Source organism: Trichoplax adhaerens, genomic scaffold, assembly GCF_000150275.1.
Source record: "Trichoplax adhaerens TRIADscaffold_7 genomic scaffold, whole genome shotgun sequence".
NCBI lineage: Eukaryota > Metazoa > Placozoa > Uniplacotomia > Trichoplacea > Trichoplacidae > Trichoplax > Trichoplax adhaerens.
The window spans coordinates 525996-546664 of NW_002060949.1; the positions used below are offsets into that span (position 1 = coordinate 525996).

Consider the following 20669-nt stretch of genomic DNA (forward strand, 5'->3'; position numbering starts at 1 on the left):
TATTGCAATACGAGAAGGATTATACATTTTAGATGTACATATTGTGCTACGTATTAAATATTGAATACACTTTAAGAATCAATTGCAAGTTCACAGTCTTGCAGTAAGTAACGGATTCAGTTCAGTCAGTAGCATAAATAAACAAATTAATTTCATATTTTAAGACTTAAAAATGACTAGCGGAAAGTAGTATGTGCATAATAAAATATAATATATATACAGTATATAGTCTCTCCATTTACAGTATCCCGTAGGTACAGCAGATAATATAATAACGTACTGTACTGTACACTTATAGAGCACCGGACCATAGAGCTGGACTAATAACATAGTTTGCAGTTGATAATAATAATAATAATAATCAGTTAATTTTTCTACCTTCAACTTTTACGCTTAAGAATTCATTACTCTTTCAACTTGAAGACTATTTCGTAGCTGATCTTATAAACTACTATTTGATAAATTCGACCATCGTGGTGCCTAGACACGAATACCAACTAACCTGTAGCAATAACTTTCTTGACACGTAAAGTCTGCTTCCCAACTTCTACATCGGTACCAACAAAATCGTCAGCAGACCCTCCGGGATTTTCGCTACGCGATATATAGCTCCAAGCCGAGCGAAATAAATCAGACATGCTGGCTAGATGACAGCAGAATAACTTAGTCTTCTGTTAATGTATATAGAATAAGTTCTGATCCAGATTTATGCAGTGCCAAAGAACTGCATAATGCCAAAGGGATAGGTCGGCCTCTCAGAGTGACATACTGGTACCTTGATCTAGGGTTAGATTAGATTTTAACTTGCTATTACAGACCGTGACCGTGCAGTACAGTACAGTACAGTACTGTACAGTACTGTAACCCTTAAGTGTCAGACTGGCACACTACTGTACACTGTACAGTGTACAGTACTGTAGAGTGTCGATCATAGAGATTTTATAAAAATAAAAACCCGATCCAGTTGATCGGAAAAACCTTTCTTATACTGTACAGTGTACAGTACTGTATTACTTTAGTGCCATAAGTCCCTGATAGTACATTACGTTCTAAGTACTGAACTGTGGTGTTTGACTTGCTCTGCAGAGGCGGTAAAAAAACAAACACGTTTTTTACCTCCCATATGAGCTACTGTACTGTAGACTCAGTCGAGGTCTTCATGGTTCACTACAGGAAGATGTCACTCTCCTCACATGGGAGGATATAGATGAGGCCAAAAATGTCGAAGAATAGTTACTTAATAATCACTCGTGCTAATTTAATAAATGATATGATGCAGTAATAAGGCTAATTTGAACTTTTCTTCGGTAAATTCTGGTGAATTATTGTACTGTTAATTTAGAAAAATTTAGTCCATTCAGAATCGATCGCCCGCATACTAAACTACTGTCATAACAAGGCGTTTGGCACAAGATAGTACTGAATGTGGATGAAATATCTGTCCGTAGTGTCTAGATGGTCAAGTCACCTGTAAAATCCGTGTTCAAGTCAAAGTTTAACCCTTACTGTAAATAAATTAAATTAAATTAAATTAATTAAAATGCAGTACAGTACCTTAAACGGTACTAGTTCCTAAATGTAAAAGTAGAGTACAGTAGTACAGTACAGTACTGTACCCGGTATACAGTACAGTACAGTACTGTATCAATCTGGCTCCACTACAGTACTGTACTGTACTATACTACAGTACTGTACAGTGTACTGTACAGTACTTATTAATTTTCATTCGTCTACTGTAGTCCTGACTGCAGTACTGTACTGTACTGTAGACTGCGATCTCTAGGTTGATAGGTTCTGGATTCTTCTACTGCGCGAGCGTAATTATACGCTTTTAACTTACTGTGCTGTACTGTACTGTACTGTACTGTACAGTACTTATGTACGTAATTAATGCGTGTATAGGAAGACCTTTGGACAGTAACAGCATGTAACTTTACAATAACACTTCAGTAATGTACAGTACAGTACAATGTACTGTACTGTACCAACACATGTGCTTACAGTACGTACTACTGCACACTATACTGTAGAGTAAGTGAGGTGCCGGTGCCGGTGCCGGGTGTGCTGGTTTGCAAGCTCTCGGGAGTTATATCTGTGAGCTTAACTTACAAAGATTATCAGTCTGTGTACGCGAGTTTCCTTCAGCCACGCCGGCAGTTTTCTTTGCACGCGATTTCAGCACGAGCGATGAGTAAGGCACAAGTTCAAAAAGCTGCACCAAATTTTGCGGCGAAAGCCGTAGTTGATGGAAAGTTTAAGGACATAAAACTCTCAGACTACCTTGGTAAATATCTCGTTTTATTCTTTTATCCAATGGACTTCACTTTCGTTTGTCCAACGGAAATCATCGCCTTCAGTGAGCGCGTTGAAGATTTTCGTTCTAGAAACTGCGAAGTCATAGCGTGCTCAACTGATACAGAATTTTCTCACTTGGCATGGATTAATCAACCACGAAAGGAAGGTGGCCTTGGAAGTATGAACATCCCTATTTTAGCGGATCCCACTCATACACTGGCGAAAGATTACGGCGTCTTATTAGAAGATCAAGGGATTGCTCTTAGAGGCTTATTCATTATAGATGGGAAAGGCATATTACGCCAAATTACCGTTAATGATCTGCCTGTTGGGCGTTCGGTTGATGAAACTATTCGATTAGTGGAAGCATTCCAGTTTACAGATGAATATGGTGAAGTTTGTCCTGCAAATTGGAAACCTGGAAAAAGTACGATAAAGCCTAATCCTAACGACAGCAAAGCGTTCTTTGCCAGCCAATAGCCGGTACTGTAGCAATTAGCCAACGCAACCCGGTGATATCGGTCTTCATTCACTGCGATTTTTACTGGGCGCGAGCTTCCATCTTCACTTTCAAAAGACTTAACCATTAGCGAATTAGATATTAACATTATACAGTAGTATAGTATTTTTTTTATACTAATTTAATATTACCACAATGCTTTAGAAAGTGCATTTATTAATATTTTTATTTATATTGATAATAATATTTATCAGCGTATTTAACATTTCTGAAACGAAGTAGCAACCTGTATCCGTGATTTACTGTGATGGTAGCGATACTGACAGTGAATTGAATATACGTACTATTATGAGCTTGTTACAAAGATATTCATACGTAGCTCTTACGGTATCAAATATTGATCAGGATAATCATTTTAATAAGCACTACATTTAACTTTAATTAACGTTCTACATGGTATTGTACTACTTAGTAAGGATCGTTTGTTTAGACGTCTAGACGCGTATATGCTACAGACATGGAGCCATGGAGATACTAGAAATTTTTATAGTCGAAATTTCTAGTACGTACTTATCTGCAGGTCACGACAGGGCGTTAATGAATTACTTATTAATTATATAAGCATTTAAATGTAGTTTTCTCAAATATTCTACTGAGAATTTCCTACGGATCAAATATTACCACTTCAATGAACATCGTCTTGAGATGATCATTATCGTTACAGGATATGAGCTTAAACACTCACTAAATATACGGATGCAGTTGATCCTTCATACGTATACCGCCTGTCAATGTGGAATAATTTTTGTACTATTAACACTTAATAAAGATTTTATTTCTCGACATGTAAAGTTTGTATGGACAATATATTATATTTACAGTTAGTTAATTATGTAAGGGGTAAATTACCGAGGCCCACCAGTTTTTACTATACAGTATACACTAGTAATGATGACAACTTCAAAATCGGTCAGAAAACTAGCGTAGTCAGTTTCTTGCGTCTAATTCAATATTTCTGTTAATGTGCAAAACGTAACAGTGCAATATTCAGACCCGACACTGGTTTAAACGTGCACTAAACCGTAAATAGGTATAGATTTAGACCACGGCTCATAAAATGCAAGAAGCCACGCAGTAACGGCAACACTGTTTTGCGTCGGAGTGACCGAAGTACTCTACTGTACAGTGTGCAGTAGCAAGCAACAAATGTCGAGAGCCAATTTTATACAGCGGAATGCCAGTTTCAAATTTGTCAAGATTTTCTTTCCGTACGGTAATATAGTAGAATACTGTATTCCGAAACTGCTACCTGTTGCTTGTGAGAAGTTTACTGTAACATCACAATTGCAAATACGTTGTACAGTACTAAGCTTTCTATTGTAGATACTCTATATCTTTTATATGATTAAGCAATATCGATGCTTTAATTAATTAAAATTATTATTGCACCGTTATAACCAATTCAAAGGAAATCTAATTTTTATGATAAGCCCATCCACTCGAGCTCGTCGGCCAATAATCATTCTTGGAATCAAGGTTGCTTGCTGATTCTATAATAAAAATGATAGGGAAATAGTATTTCTCAAAAAACAAAAATCTACTAATATGCAGTACGTACAGTATTACATTATCTGTTTTATCCGATACAATCAATATCCTCTGTACATGTACAATGTTTACATACGAACGAGCGTATGCTTATATTTGAAGATACTCAGTTAATCCCAGACTGCAAATAAGATATCCATAATTTACTGTACAGTACAGTATACTACAATTCATAACTACATAGATTTCATTCAATGAAAACCGTATGTTTAGGCAAATTACATAACAGACTACTACGTAGTACATCAACTCTACTAGATGACTACCATAAAATAATGTATTCTGAAATATGCGAATCATCAATTATTTATAGTCGGTACGAAAGTCACAAATGTTAGTGAAAACAGTTACATCTATCACATTTACAACTTTCTATCACTGTAATCCCTCTATCGGTTATTACAGTAAAATCTACCGATTGCACGACAGTCTTAATCTCGCTCTCAACTTTTCTCTTGTGAGTATAATCAATTCGTATATACCCTTGTGTTTACAGATTTGTAGGTAATTCCAGTCTACACATAGAATTACTAAGCAAATTATCCTTAGTTTACTTGCATTTACGAAATCAACTGACATGACAGATAAACAGCCTTCCAGGCAACTGAAAGAATCTTCGAATGCAAGTAAACCGCAAATCTATGTATTGTGTAGCGATAAATAATTCTAATTAAAGTTTGACGAATTATTTTACTAAAGATGTCCTGGCCATACGTGAATTTCCAATTCGTAAAGTAAAAGAAAGATCTTCTAATCTATAACTTAACTGTAGCTTATACTATAGTTTTACAGTAATATACGGAGCTATTGTAACGCTAATTGGTAAATTAATATCATCTCATAGTACAAATTACGAAGCGAGTGTAAGCGTAGATTTTTATTAGTCGCATGGAAAATTGTGAGGATAAAAATTTGACTGTATCCTTCACTGTGAGGCTTACAGTACATGGGTGATTAAAGGAACCATTACACCTATAAATCATTATTATTTAGATCGCAATCTGAACAACATACATAGATTTTTACAGGGATTCAGTGATAATCGCACTTCTGAAATCACATTATACTATGTTTTACTTATTTTACATCACGATAGAAATCTGCATAATTAATAATGGTATCACTGAATAGATCACTTCTGTTGGCTATATAATTATCTCTACGAGCTCACAAAGAATAACCAACAAGGCAGTAACTATCAGATTCATGGACTTGTTATTCTATTGAGGCTTTAATTCGGCTAGTTTAAATCTGTAATTAAGCGTATCGCCAAAGAGTATATCATTACAGTAATAATATCTTCGATTTAATTCTTTCAAATTCCTGAAACGGAAAAAAGATTACCTTCAATGATAACAATATGCGTATACAGAATGAAAATTGAGCATATTCATTCTTGTGAGTATTGTCAGTCATTTCTGCACGAAAGCTTATAAAATTATATCTAGATGACATGGACATCGTACAATCCCTAGATAGTATAATAAAAGTGAAACTCCAAACGAATATACTTTATACCTCATTTTTATTATTAACAAAATTTCATTATCTCAACATGCACCTTCTCGTATATACTAACAAATTGGCGTAATCCCATGCATAGAATAAAAGCTGTTATTGGATATGTACGCGTATATATAAAATGTCATCCAAAAGCAATTCATAAATAAGTTTTTTGAAAATTATAGAGATATTACTTCAATAGTATTATACCTGGGGATTCGTAAATAGAAGTGATCTTGAAACGTAAAGACTTTCTTTAATTGGGCTATACCGCCATAAATTAATTATATCTCCTAACATGAAGAAACAAAAATTAAGCATATACGTACAAGTATAATAAGTTGCAATCCTGAGGCACTGACAGATTAAGGAGGTGATTAATATCCGGTTAAGTACTGTATAAGTTATACTGTACAGTACTAATATTTGATAAATAATTTAATGATCTGTAATTGACTGACAATGCTAGCAATACAATCTAAAAGTATATCATCCTACTATCTTACGATTAAAGCCTGATAATAAAGTTTGCTAAAAAAGCGTATTTAGTGTATGATACAAAGCATCATAGGATGTCTCCATCGATTAGTTATGCAAGTATGAATGGTATCTAGTAGTACCTTCTAAAATAGTTTGATAATGGCGTTAGCCTCTACAGTGGTATGACCCACTGAAGCTATAGTAATAGATGCTACTATGCCACTGCTCCTTGAAAATGTGTAGAACTTGGGTCTTGCATAAACGTGCCCCTTGAAACGACAGTAGCTGTTAGGGTAATTGTATAATTCGATTTAATAGTGTAAAGTTGAATAAATTGTACTGTATTGTACCTTCAAGAGACATTCATGGCTTGCTTTGAAAATAGATGCTCATTATAAAGTACAGTATTGGTACAGCCATCGAAATACAATGATAGAAATGCTAAGATGACGAGTATCGAATACGAATACAGTATATTGTTCATACAAGACAATAATTCAAATTAAACTATTTCGGAATTAGCCTTAAACCAACTTTACTATAGCAACTGTATGTAATCTTTTATTTAAAGTACAGTACGATCATTCGAACACAAAATTGTATAGCGAATGCTATCATGATCATTGATTGATTTCAATGACCTTCCATCTAGCCAAGCAGTTACACTATGACATCACACGCTGACATGCATTCTTCATTAGAATAGTGCTAATGCTGTATTGTATGTGGTTCAAAGGAAATAACAAGATACAGTATTACATTGAATTCAGATAAATTTCTTATGTTCAGTGGTTAGTGTTGCTATCTTATGTTGCTGCTATTTGAGAAAATCAATAGATCGGCAAAGCAGTGAGTATTTTACTTGCTATAGATTGGTAATGCAATGCTTCACCTTCGAGAGTTTCAATTTAGGTTTAAATTGAACCAGAATTTCACTAGATGTCATACACTGACTATTGTATTGACAGTGAATTATTATCTGTTTTAATATATTTCGCAATTGGCTTTAATTCCGCTTTTATCGTTCTATACTGACTGTAAATATTACTGCTCTATAGTATACAGTACACATTTACACTTAGTTGGCTGCAATGGTGCACTATCCTGTGTTTTGTACTACATGGAACTTGCCTTGTGCGGTATCAGTAAATCGCGCTTGCATATCGCCAATAAAGTATGTTCCCGAACCAAAGCTAATTTGTTCAATATTCTTTAAATTAATTAAGACATCATCTCTCACGGGTATATATAGCGTTTCATTTCTTTGCGAATATACTTCCGATTCAAAAACACCATTACAAGACTCGATCCAAATGAACCATCTGCTTGGAGATATCACACCAGTATAATGACCAATTTTATTGTCAGATAGTAACGAGGATTCCTGATCATCGATAGGTTTGCACGTATGCTGATATTCTGTATCTTCACTCCTTAATCGTTTTAGTGATGGCGGATTGAGGTGTTGATTTATTGCTTTAGCCTGGGTTTCAGCAGCTGAGAACTGTTTCCACATATTGCCACTACAGACTAAAGAAGAGTAAAAAGAGTAAACTGCATTAACTATAACCAAAAATACAGTAAGTACTGTATATAGTATTTATTTACACTTAGCGATGCCAGGCCGATCTGTGCCTTTTGCTAATTATAATTAATTAATTAATAATTAATAACCACAGTCATTACTTTTCTTTGAATTAATTTTAATTTAATTTTATTTATTTATTCACTGTAAAGTTAGAATTTTATTTTTGTACTGTACTGTACGTACAGTACTGTACACTGTACAGTAAAGACGTGCAGTACAGTACAGTGCTACGCTATACAGTACTGTACTCTACTCTATTCTTCATTTTCACAATGACGTCAAAGCTTACAGTATATGCATAAGGGTCTACCGTTGAAGATGGCGTAATCGTTATAATGATAGCTATACTGTACTGTACAGTACAGTATGGATGATATGATACCATCTACAGTGCTAACTATTCAATGATACAGTACTGTACTGTACTGTATACCGTACTGTAGTACTGTATTTTTTCAACCTTATTAACGTCTGAAAAGCTAACATTTACTGTACTGTACTGTAGTCTGTAGGTAATGCGTTGCAAGTGTGAACGGCGTACAGTAAAGTACTGTACGAACAGTATATAACCCGGCGCTTTTCAATACAATAAAGGGAGAATAGGAGTTAGTAGTTAATTTTACAATAACTTCAACTACGTGTCCAATCTCTTGTCTTCTATGCTGATTGAGAGTAGTACGAACCTTCAATACAGTTGTTAGTATTAACTCTAGATAGCAATACACAACATACAGTACAGTACACTACTGTACGAGAATGTATTTGATGTCGGGGGATGTACTGTACACTTGTGCTGTACATTATTACACACCCTCTTTAAGGGTCTCTATAGTGTGCTGTACTGTACATCCTCCGACATCAGACACTGTTTTACTGTACTGTATTAATAGAGTAGAGTACACTGACATCATAGAGGGTCTGTACAGTACAGCACTGTAGAGTGTACCGTACAGAAGCACTGTACTGTACACTGTAGACTTACAGTGTAGAGAACAGTACAGTTCCTTTAAATACAGTATATTGTACTGTATTCAATGGCCATGTACTGTACTGTATGGACCACCGTAAGGTCTGAGGCAATGGTAACAGTTAGGAATCATGCATGCATACTGTAGTCACTAACATCACAGGAACGTACAGTATCGTACTGTACTGTACTGTATATGGTGCAACTTGTATGGTGCAGCATATTGCACCGACAAGTACGGTGGTGGACGACATTGTTGACTAGCTAACCTACACCGCAAGTTGATCATCTGAGATCCATCACTGGTTCAGTGATTTCCATCGTCATTTCCTTGTGAAGTAGACCTATTCTACTATTTTTATTAATACAAGACTCTAGTAGACTGGTGCTCAATCAATTTCTTCACATGTCGATCTCTTCTATCTATTTCCTGGACCTGAAGGGCAAGGTTGTATGGCATCATTTTTGTTTCTCTAGCCATTGTCCGTACGCTCCTAATTTCTAGCGCACTGTAGTATGTAGTGTATAGTAGACACGGCACTCGGTTGCTTGCAAGAAACTAATATCTTTTACTAAGTTGTTGCTTTGGTTAAAAATTTTCGTTATCTAAACGATTATTGTATTTGTATGATTTAATACAATACAAACTATAGTTATCGAGATTGGGATTATATTATGGATGAACTAAACCTTATTGAACTGATAGCGAATAGAAAATACTTTCCATGTTTGTAAATGATCGTAAATTAATAAGTAATCAGACCTAAGATTGTTTTAAGATCGTGGTGTACTGTTAATTCTTTTAATTCGACACACTGACATCAATGTGCAGGTTATCATCGAAATTGATATGTGAATTAGATATGGTTAAGATAGTAGAAAATGGAACCAAACTATAATCTCACAATTTTATTTGTAACCGACTAATAGTAAAGTAGTATTTATAGCAGAAGCAGCTTACAAATATCTTAGTCACATGTTGTTATCTAGCAGCTTTGAAATCAGCTCTTTATGCTCACAATCAATTAACTTGTTGAAATTATAAATGTGAAGAGTAAAAGTAAGATTAACGTTGATTGCATGCTACATAGTTGATGTTTCTAATGGTTTACCTCTATTTTATAATTCTTTCTTAGTAAACTTACAAATTTGCCATATAAAATAAAAAATATACTAGATAAGCTAATAAGATATTTTCTGCTCCATCCAGGTCCTAATATCACGTAATTATCGCGGAGAAGTCCACAGCCATGCTATCGATAAATTTTTACCATTGGTGTTAGAGAATGAAGATGAGGGAAACTTATCTCCTATTATAGTGTCTAATGGCGTTACTTTTATGTACATCAAACACAATAACGTTTACAGTATCCTCCAATCTATAATTTTAATTATTTACAGCAGTAGAAGATTGCGGTTAATAACAACGAAGTGCTGTAAACCCTAAAATTTTTAAGTAAATTTTAGCATTTTACTCCTTTATAAATTTGATGTAATTTCTTAACAACCGATTTTCAGTGGTTGCATCAACAAAAAAAAATGCCAATGTCGCTCTTGTTTTTGTATTTCTTCATAAATTGCAGACGGTAAGATGATCGTATTTAAATTTATTACACATCAATCAGTTTTTTCATATTTCGTAAATCGAAAATGAATTTGAATCGTTACTTGTCATGAAAATATCCATTTCTTCCTCTTAGTTATTACTGGAATACTTTAAAGAATTAGAAGAAGAGAGTATTAGGGATAACTTTATCGTGGTTTACGAGCTACTGGACGAGCTAGTTGATTTTGGATACCCACAAGTTACAGAAGGCAAAGTTCTTAAAGAGTATGTTTGCCAAGGGAAATCTCTACCTATTATGATCATATTCTTCTTAAAATCGCAACACTGATATACGTCATATGCTACAGGTACATCACACAGGAAACCCATAAGCTTGAAATAGCCCCTAAATTGCCGATGGCAGTTACTAATGCGGTTTCATGGAGAAATGAAAACATTAAATATCGCAAAAATGAAGTATTTCTAGATGTTATTGAATCTGTCAATATTTTGGTACGTTAATTTGCTATCTGAACACGTAATTCACTGTTTATGGGGTAACTTTGCTTGTAGCTGAACACTATTATACCGAATCAGGATATGCTTACACTATAGACTGCACAGTAAATATACGTTTTGTATTTGTTATAGCCAAATAATTATTCGAAAGCTTTATTCATACGTATTACCGCTACCCTTAAGAAATATTTATAAAATGATTGAATTCATTAATCCAACTACCATTGATATAAATGTACTACACTTCAAAGTAGATTTGTTTGCCTTAATATACGCTGGATGTGTTGTAGGTAAATTCTAACGGTAACGTTGTGCAAAGTGAAATCGTCGGATCAGTTAAAATGAAAGTCCATTTGACTGGTATGCCAGAATTGAGGCTTGGCTTGAATGATAAAGTTCTTTTCGAAAATACAGGACGTAAGTGCTATATTCTATATCCGTTAAACACTTCGAAAATATCTGTTCATTAATTTAGACAGATATGCGAATGGTAAGGATGGATAAAGATCTTATTCTTCAAAGGATTATACGTTATCTTGTGACCGTATAATTATTTCAGGTACTAGAAGTAAAGCTGTTGACCTAGAAGATGTTAAGTTTCATCAGTGCGTGCGCTTATCGCGATTTGAAAACGATCGTACAATTTCATTCATACCTCCAGATGGTGAATTTGAGTTGATGTCGTATCGCTTAAGTACGCAGGTAAGACAACAAACCTTGCCTGTATTGCAACTCTATATATAGCCGACGGGTTTAATTGCTACGAACTCATTATTCATCAATCAACCGATTTATATTATAGATAAAACCATTAGTTTGGATTGAAGCGGTTATTGAACGACATTCTCACAGTAGAGTTGAATATATGATAAAGGTAGTCTCATTATGCTATTTATATGTTAAAATTTAACAGCAATGTCAATGTCTAACTTCTGACGTAATAATAAATTTAGGCTAGAAGCCAGTTTAAGCGCCGCTCAACTGCAAATAACGTCATTATTCGAGTACCTGTACCTCCAGATGCCGATTCGCCAAAGTTTAAGGTGAGTAACGTAAAGAAGTGTAACTTTTAACTCTTAGCTAAGTTATCACCCTATTCTTGCAACAATTAGGCAAATGTTGGAGCGGTCCGCTATGCCCCGGAAAAAAACGAGATTTTATGGTCGATTAAGTCCTTCCCGGTAATTTTAATATTTTAAGCCATAGTCTCAGTGTATAGATTTAACCATTGGTATTAGCTAAGTCTCGGAGTAGCATTTACTTTTCATGCATTGTATTTTCTGCAATATAATAGGGTGGTAAAGAGTTTCTTATGCGTGCTCATTTTGGATTACCAAGTATTGAAGGAGGTTAAAATCCAAAAATTTTAAACAATTTCTATTTTAATTGTTTTTAATGATGTCGCATACTAAATAGCTTCAATAACTATGATTATATTATCTACAGAAGAGGCAGATAGAAGACCCCCAATTCGCGTAGAATTCGAAATTCCTTATTTTACTACGTCGGGAATTCAGGTAAAAGTATTTATTTATTTTGAAAATGATCTAGGCTAGCTCATAGGAGACAACAGCGCAGTAAACACTCTCTAGATATTAAAAATAATTAGTATAAAGTAATCACAACTAATCGTTACGCTGATCAATACTAGGTTCGCTACTTAAAAATTGTCGAAAAAGGAGGCTATCAGGCCCTTCCTTGGGTACGCTATATCACGAAAAACGGAGGTAAGTCTTAATGTGATGTTTGTGTATTTTTTTAAATTAATTAACCTCTATACCTGGTATTTGATTGATCAGATTATCAAGTTCGAACAAGTTAGTTGGATTATCTATTATCGCAAAGGAATTTTAGGCTCGCACTTACCGAGCTCAGTCATAGCATGGTAATCCAATCAGTTGTTTTCATGTATTTATATTTGCGTCCTGTTATCATTTTTGCAATTAATGAAATCGTAGATTAATTTCTTGTTTATCTTCTGTACTTGTAACATCGTACGTAGTTATAGCAGTAGGCAATATTCAGCTATACTTTTATATGTTGTATGATCGTGTGTGAAACATTTAGTCATTGCATAAAGCAGCCGAGGTTACTGATTTACAATGGCAGTCTGTCAGCTTGCGATGAAAGGTATTGATTGATAGCAACTACTAGTGTATTCAGCTACAATAAGTGAAGATATATTATAATCTGTTAACAAAATTTCGTCAGTCGCATAAGTTTGCTTAAAGAAAATTGATACGCAGTCCGTTATCTCATATAAAATTATAATGAAAGTTCATTTTCCTTGTGTAACTTTTGCCCAGAGTCACATTACAAGTTTTCCCAGATAACTGTTATTGCATAATTATAATATGAAATAAAAACTTTTTTAAGTTTACAGTGTAAACAGAGTTTCTATCTTTTTTATCGCTACGTTCGCGTTAAAATATTGTATGAGATATGCATATTACACCTAATAAACTCCCTGAAGCATAATAAACCCATCATGAAACTTTATGAACGATAAATTTACAAGCTCACTAAGCTTTGGCATATACCTGCTTATTTAAATTGACTAAAATAGTGCTATTTATGTATATATGATATAAGCCTGGCTCGATATCGATCGTATTGTTGATGTAATAAAGAGTAGTTACTACTGTAGCCCTAACGATTGAATGGTTACAGCAAAGTATAGAATCTGAACGTAATATAATAAGTGCACTTACATCCATATAGTATTAAACCTGGAAAATTTCTTGCTGCATTATAGTGCCGATACAGTAAGGTAAACGTGCAATACCGATCTTAAAGATAAAGGTAAAGTAATTGAGAGCTACTTGTAAATTCTGATTGAAAAAGAATCACAAATATCATGAAAAAGGCACAAATTTCAATAATGTCCTAAATTTATTATACTGTAATATCTACGGATCAGATTTATTGATAATGTGTAAATTACTAACAGATAGCGTTAAAGTTCGTCTCTTTATAATTCTAATCCTAAGAATGTCAGATGTTCTATCTCGATGACCAAAACATTTTATCACTTTAATTAAATCTAGTGAGTAAAACTTTTAATTAATCTACCTTAGGGCAGAGTTAATGATAATTCGTAATAGATATTACATAAATAATATTGATTTCGCTGAACAAGTAAATAATATGTGTGTATAAATAACGAAAAGAAAATATCATGGTATATTCCCTTCAATTAATATGCAAATAATTACACGTATTAGGGTACGCTCATCTGCGCCTTTGCAGCTCGTATCATATCAATCATTCTGTTGTTATACAGCGTTCAGATATCACGCGTGACTTTCAGCTGGCTTTGAACCTATGCACTTACAATGGCTACCGAAATCGTCATACTTATAGGAGTCAATACTATCATTGTAATTATAAGATACTAAAAAATAATATTGTTTTAGCTCTGCTGACTTCAGCAGGAGTTTCTGCAAGCTTCATATTAGTGATGATTTGTTCTTGACATATCGAGTAAAGTTAAAATTAGCTATCGATAACCATAGTTATACGGTGCAATAGTCGAAACAAGAGAGTACATAAATAGAAAATAATTTGGGGACGATAGTTTTACTGAACGGTTCATTTCACTCGCTGTTACACATAAGAGGCAAATTAAGTTTCAGCTCCATATCCCATTACACCAATTGTATTTGCGTTGTTATTAACTTTTGATTTCTTCATTTCAAAATCTACTGGAGTAGTTTGCCTGTTGTCTCTATTTCGCCGTTGAGGCCAGTATTGCATCTTATCAAAAATATAGAATACAATTTCACAAACAGTTAGCATGCTGACGCCAATAAAAAGACCAAGTTGCCCACCAATGTTACCTGAGGTATTGAAAATTAAAGTTAATGTTGGGAAATTTTTTACTTTATAGTCTAAACAGATTGACAGAATTAGACTAGGGTAAATCTGCTACATTATAGTAAAAGATTTGAATAGAAAATTATGATTTTTCCATGGCTACTTAACACGAAATAGTTTACGATTGTAATTATCAAGGCGAACCATGTACTTACTTAAAACCTCTTCGGGTGTAATATCTTGCTCTTGTTGTACGGTGGTATGAGCTAAATCCGAAAAGAATACGTCTAGTTGCACAATGTTATCCCTAGTGTAATAAGAAAAAGCTTTTCGGATTAAATTTTTACTTTAATTTTTAAAAATTGAACATTTAAGTTATTTAATATCATGTCAGTACATATTTCTTACAAGAATGATATAATTATACATAAATTATGCTTTACTACGTTATGATCAGGAGATCACGTACGCTATTCGATTTAATTTTCAATTAATACGTGTATTAATAAATAAAATTATAATAATATCAAAGCGAATAGCAGCACATTTATACGACATGTCACTAGTGGGTTTCTAGTTTTGTATAATTTATTTGCTATACTCAATACCTGATGTAGTCTTGAACAGTATATGACGATGGAAGTAAACCTAACCCCTGCATATATGCAAGTTTCGTCGAAAGATCTAATCGCTTATTTAAAATATTACCGTAAGCTAAAGTTCCAATTGAAGAGCTGGAAATCGTTTTAGGGAACAGTTTACGTGCACATGCAATTTTGCATGAATTCGATATTCTATAGTTTCGCGATGCTAGGTCTACAATATATTTAAAAAATGCATAGAATTTCCATTAATAATTCCTTAAAAATACCACTACCTGATTAATTCTGATATATTTATCATATTTTTATATCGGCTACCGCTTACCCAGCTGTGGTATAACGCATGTAATAGTGTCAAATGTAGTGCAGATAGTGTAGTTCACAGTAGATTCTAATGTATAGAAATATTAGTTAATCCAAATTAATTGACTTAAAAATCTGTATGAATAAATTTTCCAACTAAAAATATAACGAAAATAATAAAATTGAATGACATATCTAAACATTAAACAAAATAATAATGTAAGTTACGTTGCTTTGTATATGCTATCTGCCTTAAATATGATAAAATCTGATATACAAAGTGAAAACAGATTTAGAGTAAAAGCTCTATAATGGCGGCCTATTTAGGGAATCATATATCAAGTTTAACCTCTAAGAAAGTGGAAGTTCAATAACATGGAATAAAGTAAACCAAATAATATTATACTTTTGTTAATTAAGATTGGAAATAATGACTATATGTTGATACGAATCAATTTATTATTCTAATATTTTTAACTACCTGACACTTCTTTAAATCTACACTTGCATAGATTCATAACATAAAGTGATTCCTTTTCTTGTTTGCAAGCTTCGCGGGTATATTTCCTATAAAATGCTAGTTCTTGATCGTCACATTCTCCCCAACGTGGTTTCAAATACTTTTCTATCTGTAATTACAAACTCATATCACGATTCCTTAGAAACAAAAGTACTTTCTACAGTATAACGCATCTTTCTGCAAGTCATACAGCAATAAAGGCCTACTTGCATCAATATGATAAATAGTAATAGATAGATAAGAGTATGGTGTGCAACGAAAATTTCATAAGTAATCGTTCTTACTATGACTATATTAGCATTATTACTACGCGTATAAGTATTGGATGAATTAAATTTAAAATGTTAGAAAAAAAGCTAAGTTCATATGCAACGCGCTAATATAAAACATCTTTCTCGAAATGGTGCTTACGAGAGTTTGGTGTAAAGAAATACTGGTATATCTGCCCACACCAACGGAAATTTCATTAATAGTCATACTACTGGTCTCGAACTGATCGTGTATGGCTATAATAAATCCAGCCTGATAGCGGTAAAAAAAATCAAGTGTGCTATATTTGTACTGTTCCGCATCTAGTACCAACTGTAAGCCAAACGAAGGCCCTCTACCAACTTGTCTATGGAACGAAGAGTTATTGCCTAAAGTAATAAACAAATAAGTACATCCAATTCTTATTTTCTACCCGCACATAATCTAAATTAAACAATTTGTCACTGGTTCATCAATTACAATAAAATTTTCGATATCGTTTACTATGCATCTTTTTTGCTATACTTTCGAAGATTTGCTTATTGTACTTTGTCCTCTGTTCTCTATTCTCAGTAAATGTAAGATTAAGGTCGTTATCATTCTTTTCCACCGATTGTATAATACCCTGACTTGCAATTGCTCGTACAGTATAGATATCGGAAATTTAGAACAAGGTTAAATATATCAGCTTCTTTCAGATCTCGGTCACCTTAGGGTACTGAATTCGAGTTCAGTTTATAAAATTAAAGTTTTGGCAATAGGGTTGGATTTTGAAATTAATCAGTTCACCGATTATTTAAAAATGCATTGAAATCTGTGCAAGATTTGCGTGAACAGAGATGAATGTCTTAGACAAAACTACAAAGATAACTGATTTGAGCAAAGATTTATCTATCTTATTCTACGTAAAAATTCAAAATGGCAATTTCCTGCAAATATAAGAATTGCCATAATTTCAGATCAGCTTAAGTTCTCAAGACTTCACATGATCATCTAAGCACTTAGTGATTATTATGAAACGTTTCTAGTAACGATGAAAAACTGAGACCAACTACTTTTCGACGTTATAGTATCTTATATTGATATCTCTACATAATAACTGAACCATTTAAAGTGTTGGTGCTGTATAATAGAATCATTAGGCTATTCTGATCGTATTTAATTCGATGAAAGATCAGTTCAATTTCATTCAATGCCATCTCCAATGAAAATGGCTAAATTTCTTTAGTACGGTACCTCCATTTCCGTTTCCACCTCTTTGTAGTATTCCTGCATTAAACTGATAGCATAGACCAAAATTGGGTTCGACAACTTCAGTAAAACTATTTAGACAATTAAAGTTATGGTAGGTACATTCAAGGATAATATCTTTAAGTTTAAATCCAAAAGCTCGAGCAAAAAACCCATAATCTGCATGCTGTCCAAATCTAGCCGCAATTATTTCTGGTGTTAGGCCAAGATTTACAAGATCTAATGCAGATCGATTGTAATTACTAAATACAGAATTGACCACCGCCAAGATATCCGGATCCATCTTAGTTTTATCCAAATAGTTGGAATTGCATATAGTTACAGCTGGAAAGACTGAACTGTTGGAATATCGGACTTTAGATGTAATTTTTGTTGGATATTGAAACGCTGCTATAACGATTCTGGATGATTGGAGTATACATGCAGAAGTCGCTACTACCGTTAATAACATCCAAAAGTATCGTCGGTAGTGCGTCGTTTGGGGTTTATAAAACTGTCCAAAACCATGATAAGAGGTAGCATTTGCGAAATCTTTCTCTAGATTTGTTGATTGAATATCGTTGTTAGCAGTTTCCATGATAGCTTAATATTATAAAAGGTTCGCTTAATTGAGAAGGAATTTATAGCATCAAATATTGCAATGATCGGAAATAAGTACTGGATAGAAGATCACTTGTAAATTCTCCAACTTTCTAATAAAAACTTCTAATGCATTATAGTTTTCGCAGGTTTATGTTCGTTTCTTTACCGTAGTACCAACTTGATATATAAAACCTTAAGAAGACAAAGATTAACTTCGTTAACTGTACTGTTATTCATCGTTTCCTAATTTTGTACTAAAGTAATAGTCTGTTAGCTACTGAGTTGACATCTAACAATAAATTGGCAGCGCTAATTTACTGAATATGTTATATGCCTACACAAACGTGAAACTGAATAGGATATAGTCATAATTTTTTTGTGGGAGAGGGGAGAGGGGAGAGGGAGGATTGATTCACTATTAGGTCATAAACATTTTATGTATCAATTAGATTTTGATGCAATAACATCAGTTTTATTCTAAATGCAATGAAATTAACGTAATTTGGACAATATAATAATTTCAGTAGTGTTAACATTTATTTATAGTAACGAAATTTTATAAAAAACTGATTTCACGAAATTAAAATTAATCATGATTCTAAGAACTATATAATGATGGGCATTTCAAGCAACGTGACATTCCAAGTTCGGTATTAAAGTTAAAAGTAAAAATTTCTAATGTTTTATCGTTGTCCGATATTATTAAACAAAATTTTCCCGTCAAAAATCAGTTAATATTTACATGTAAGTCTCACGGAAAACGCTGCGATTATACAATAGTTATAATTACTACACTGATTCACCACGCTGATTTGGTAGATTTCACTGTTATATATCGGAAAATAGTTTGCTAACTCAATAAGATAAGTCGTAAAAAGATGTAATGGTACAGTATGGTTTCACTTCACTAAAACCATCTAAGTGCTACTTGTAAAATTAGCGGAACTGATATGCTATTACTGCCCTAGCAAATTATTCATAAATTCTGTACTGTAGATTGTAGAAGAAATGTTCAAAAATTTTATCATTCTCCTTCCGTTGCATACCGTACTGATTAACTATTTTAAATGATTGAACTCTGATGATATGAGTAAGTTTTCTTCATCAAAACTAGACGGTAAGGAAATATTTTTAATGTGTTTAAAGTGTTGTAATTTTTTGTAACTCATTAATCAGTTGTAGCATCGTACATAAATTACTTTGATTGATTTAGCAAATTATCTAGATAGGCAGCCAGTAAAATTCTAATATATGCGTATACTAATTAACAAAACGTTGTCCTAATTATTCTGTGGCATTTTTCTTCATGATTAAAAGTAGTCAGAACGTAATTTAACATATTAATTTTAGAACCTAAAGAAAACTAAAACAAACAACACCAAGAACGAGGAACTTCATTAGTCAACGATTACACAATTCATCGATCATCGAAAGCACTGTAACATGTCGAGGATACTGTAGAGTTCAGTGTTGTTAGTCTACAGTACATCATAGTATTCTTGTTTAGTAACGTAGATATTGCTATATCTATAAATATAATTTGACCTTAAGATATATTACCTATAATTAAAAAGTGAAGAACTTTTGATGCAATTTTCCGCCAGTCAGTAAGGATAAACGATTGTGAGTATAAATCACGCAAAAGCTTGACTAAAAACTCAACATTGCACCGCCTTCGATAGAAACAGTAACAAAAGCCTTTAAATTAAGACTTGACAATAATCATTCCAGTGACAGATTTATGAATAATTTAATGACGTAATGATGCTAATTAAATCATCGCAACATTACAAAACAATCAAGGACAGAAAGATAGCCAAAGCCTCATACAGATGCATATTGATCAATCATAGACGTCAATAAGCCAAAATCAATGCAAGAATTTACTTATCCTTTATCAACTCACATAATAGTAAATGTATACTGGTTGTAATTTACAACAGCGAATAAGCATACGATATAGCCCTATTAATCAACTTTAGTAGTGTTTTAATTGTGAATCAGTTATTTTACTAACGTGAATAAAGTATCTTTTGTTATCTTGCTACAATTAGTAACGGATTGCGATGACGGTAATTACAAAAATTTTTTGAGAGGGTTTAGAAGAGCTGTAAAATATTAAAGGCATTTGTAATAAGTTCTCGAGCAAATGTAGAGACAGCGTATTAGTAAAGCATAGAATTTTATTAAGACTTAACATTTCAAAGTAATTACTAGAGTGCAATTGTCCTTGTTCAAACTTCTACAAAACATTGGTAATGACGTACACTTTAAATAATTCATTTAGTCCACATTCTTGTAAGTAATGTTAGCGCCTGTTTCTCCTGTTTATGATTTTAATAAAACGCTCAACTGCTTATTATTACGAGATAATATCTAA

At 33.3% G+C, this 20669-nt stretch overlaps 4 protein-coding genes across 4 annotated transcripts; 2 read left to right on the forward strand and 2 right to left on the reverse strand.

The window, feature by feature from the left end:
- Positions 1–2187: 2187 nt before the first annotated feature.
- On the forward strand, positions 2188–2775 carry TRIADDRAFT_27372 (uncharacterized protein; the record flags this gene model as incomplete). Its single annotated transcript, XM_002113886.1, has 1 exon — positions 2188–2775. The coding sequence occupies one exon, from the start codon at positions 2188–2190 to the stop codon at positions 2773–2775; it is 588 nt and encodes a 195-aa protein (XP_002113922.1).
- A 4670-nt stretch (positions 2776–7445) lies between these two features.
- On the reverse strand, positions 7446–7862 carry TRIADDRAFT_57840 (uncharacterized protein; the record flags this gene model as incomplete). The annotated part of the gene is made up of 1 exon (XM_002114205.1): positions 7446–7862. The coding sequence occupies one exon, from the start codon at positions 7860–7862 to the stop codon at positions 7446–7448; it is 417 nt and encodes a 138-aa protein (XP_002114241.1).
- A 1445-nt stretch (positions 7863–9307) lies between these two features.
- Positions 9308–12788, forward strand: TRIADDRAFT_50452 (uncharacterized protein; the record flags this gene model as incomplete). The annotated part of the gene is made up of 14 exons (XM_002113887.1): positions 9308–9352; positions 10112–10268; positions 10420–10487; positions 10602–10732; positions 10816–10960; positions 11257–11383; positions 11526–11668; positions 11769–11840; positions 11920–12009; positions 12079–12147; positions 12261–12315; positions 12413–12483; positions 12618–12693; positions 12766–12788. The coding sequence occupies 14 exons, from the start codon at positions 9308–9310 to the stop codon at positions 12786–12788; spliced, it is 1272 nt and encodes a 423-aa protein (XP_002113923.1).
- A 1802-nt stretch (positions 12789–14590) lies between these two features.
- Positions 14591–18284, reverse strand: TRIADDRAFT_57842 (uncharacterized protein; the record flags this gene model as incomplete). Its single annotated transcript, XM_002114206.1, has 6 exons — positions 14591–14805; positions 14998–15089; positions 15391–15598; positions 16169–16316; positions 16619–16845; positions 17693–18284. The coding sequence occupies 6 exons, from the start codon at positions 18282–18284 to the stop codon at positions 14591–14593; spliced, it is 1482 nt and encodes a 493-aa protein (XP_002114242.1).
- Positions 18285–20669: the final 2385 nt, after the last annotated feature.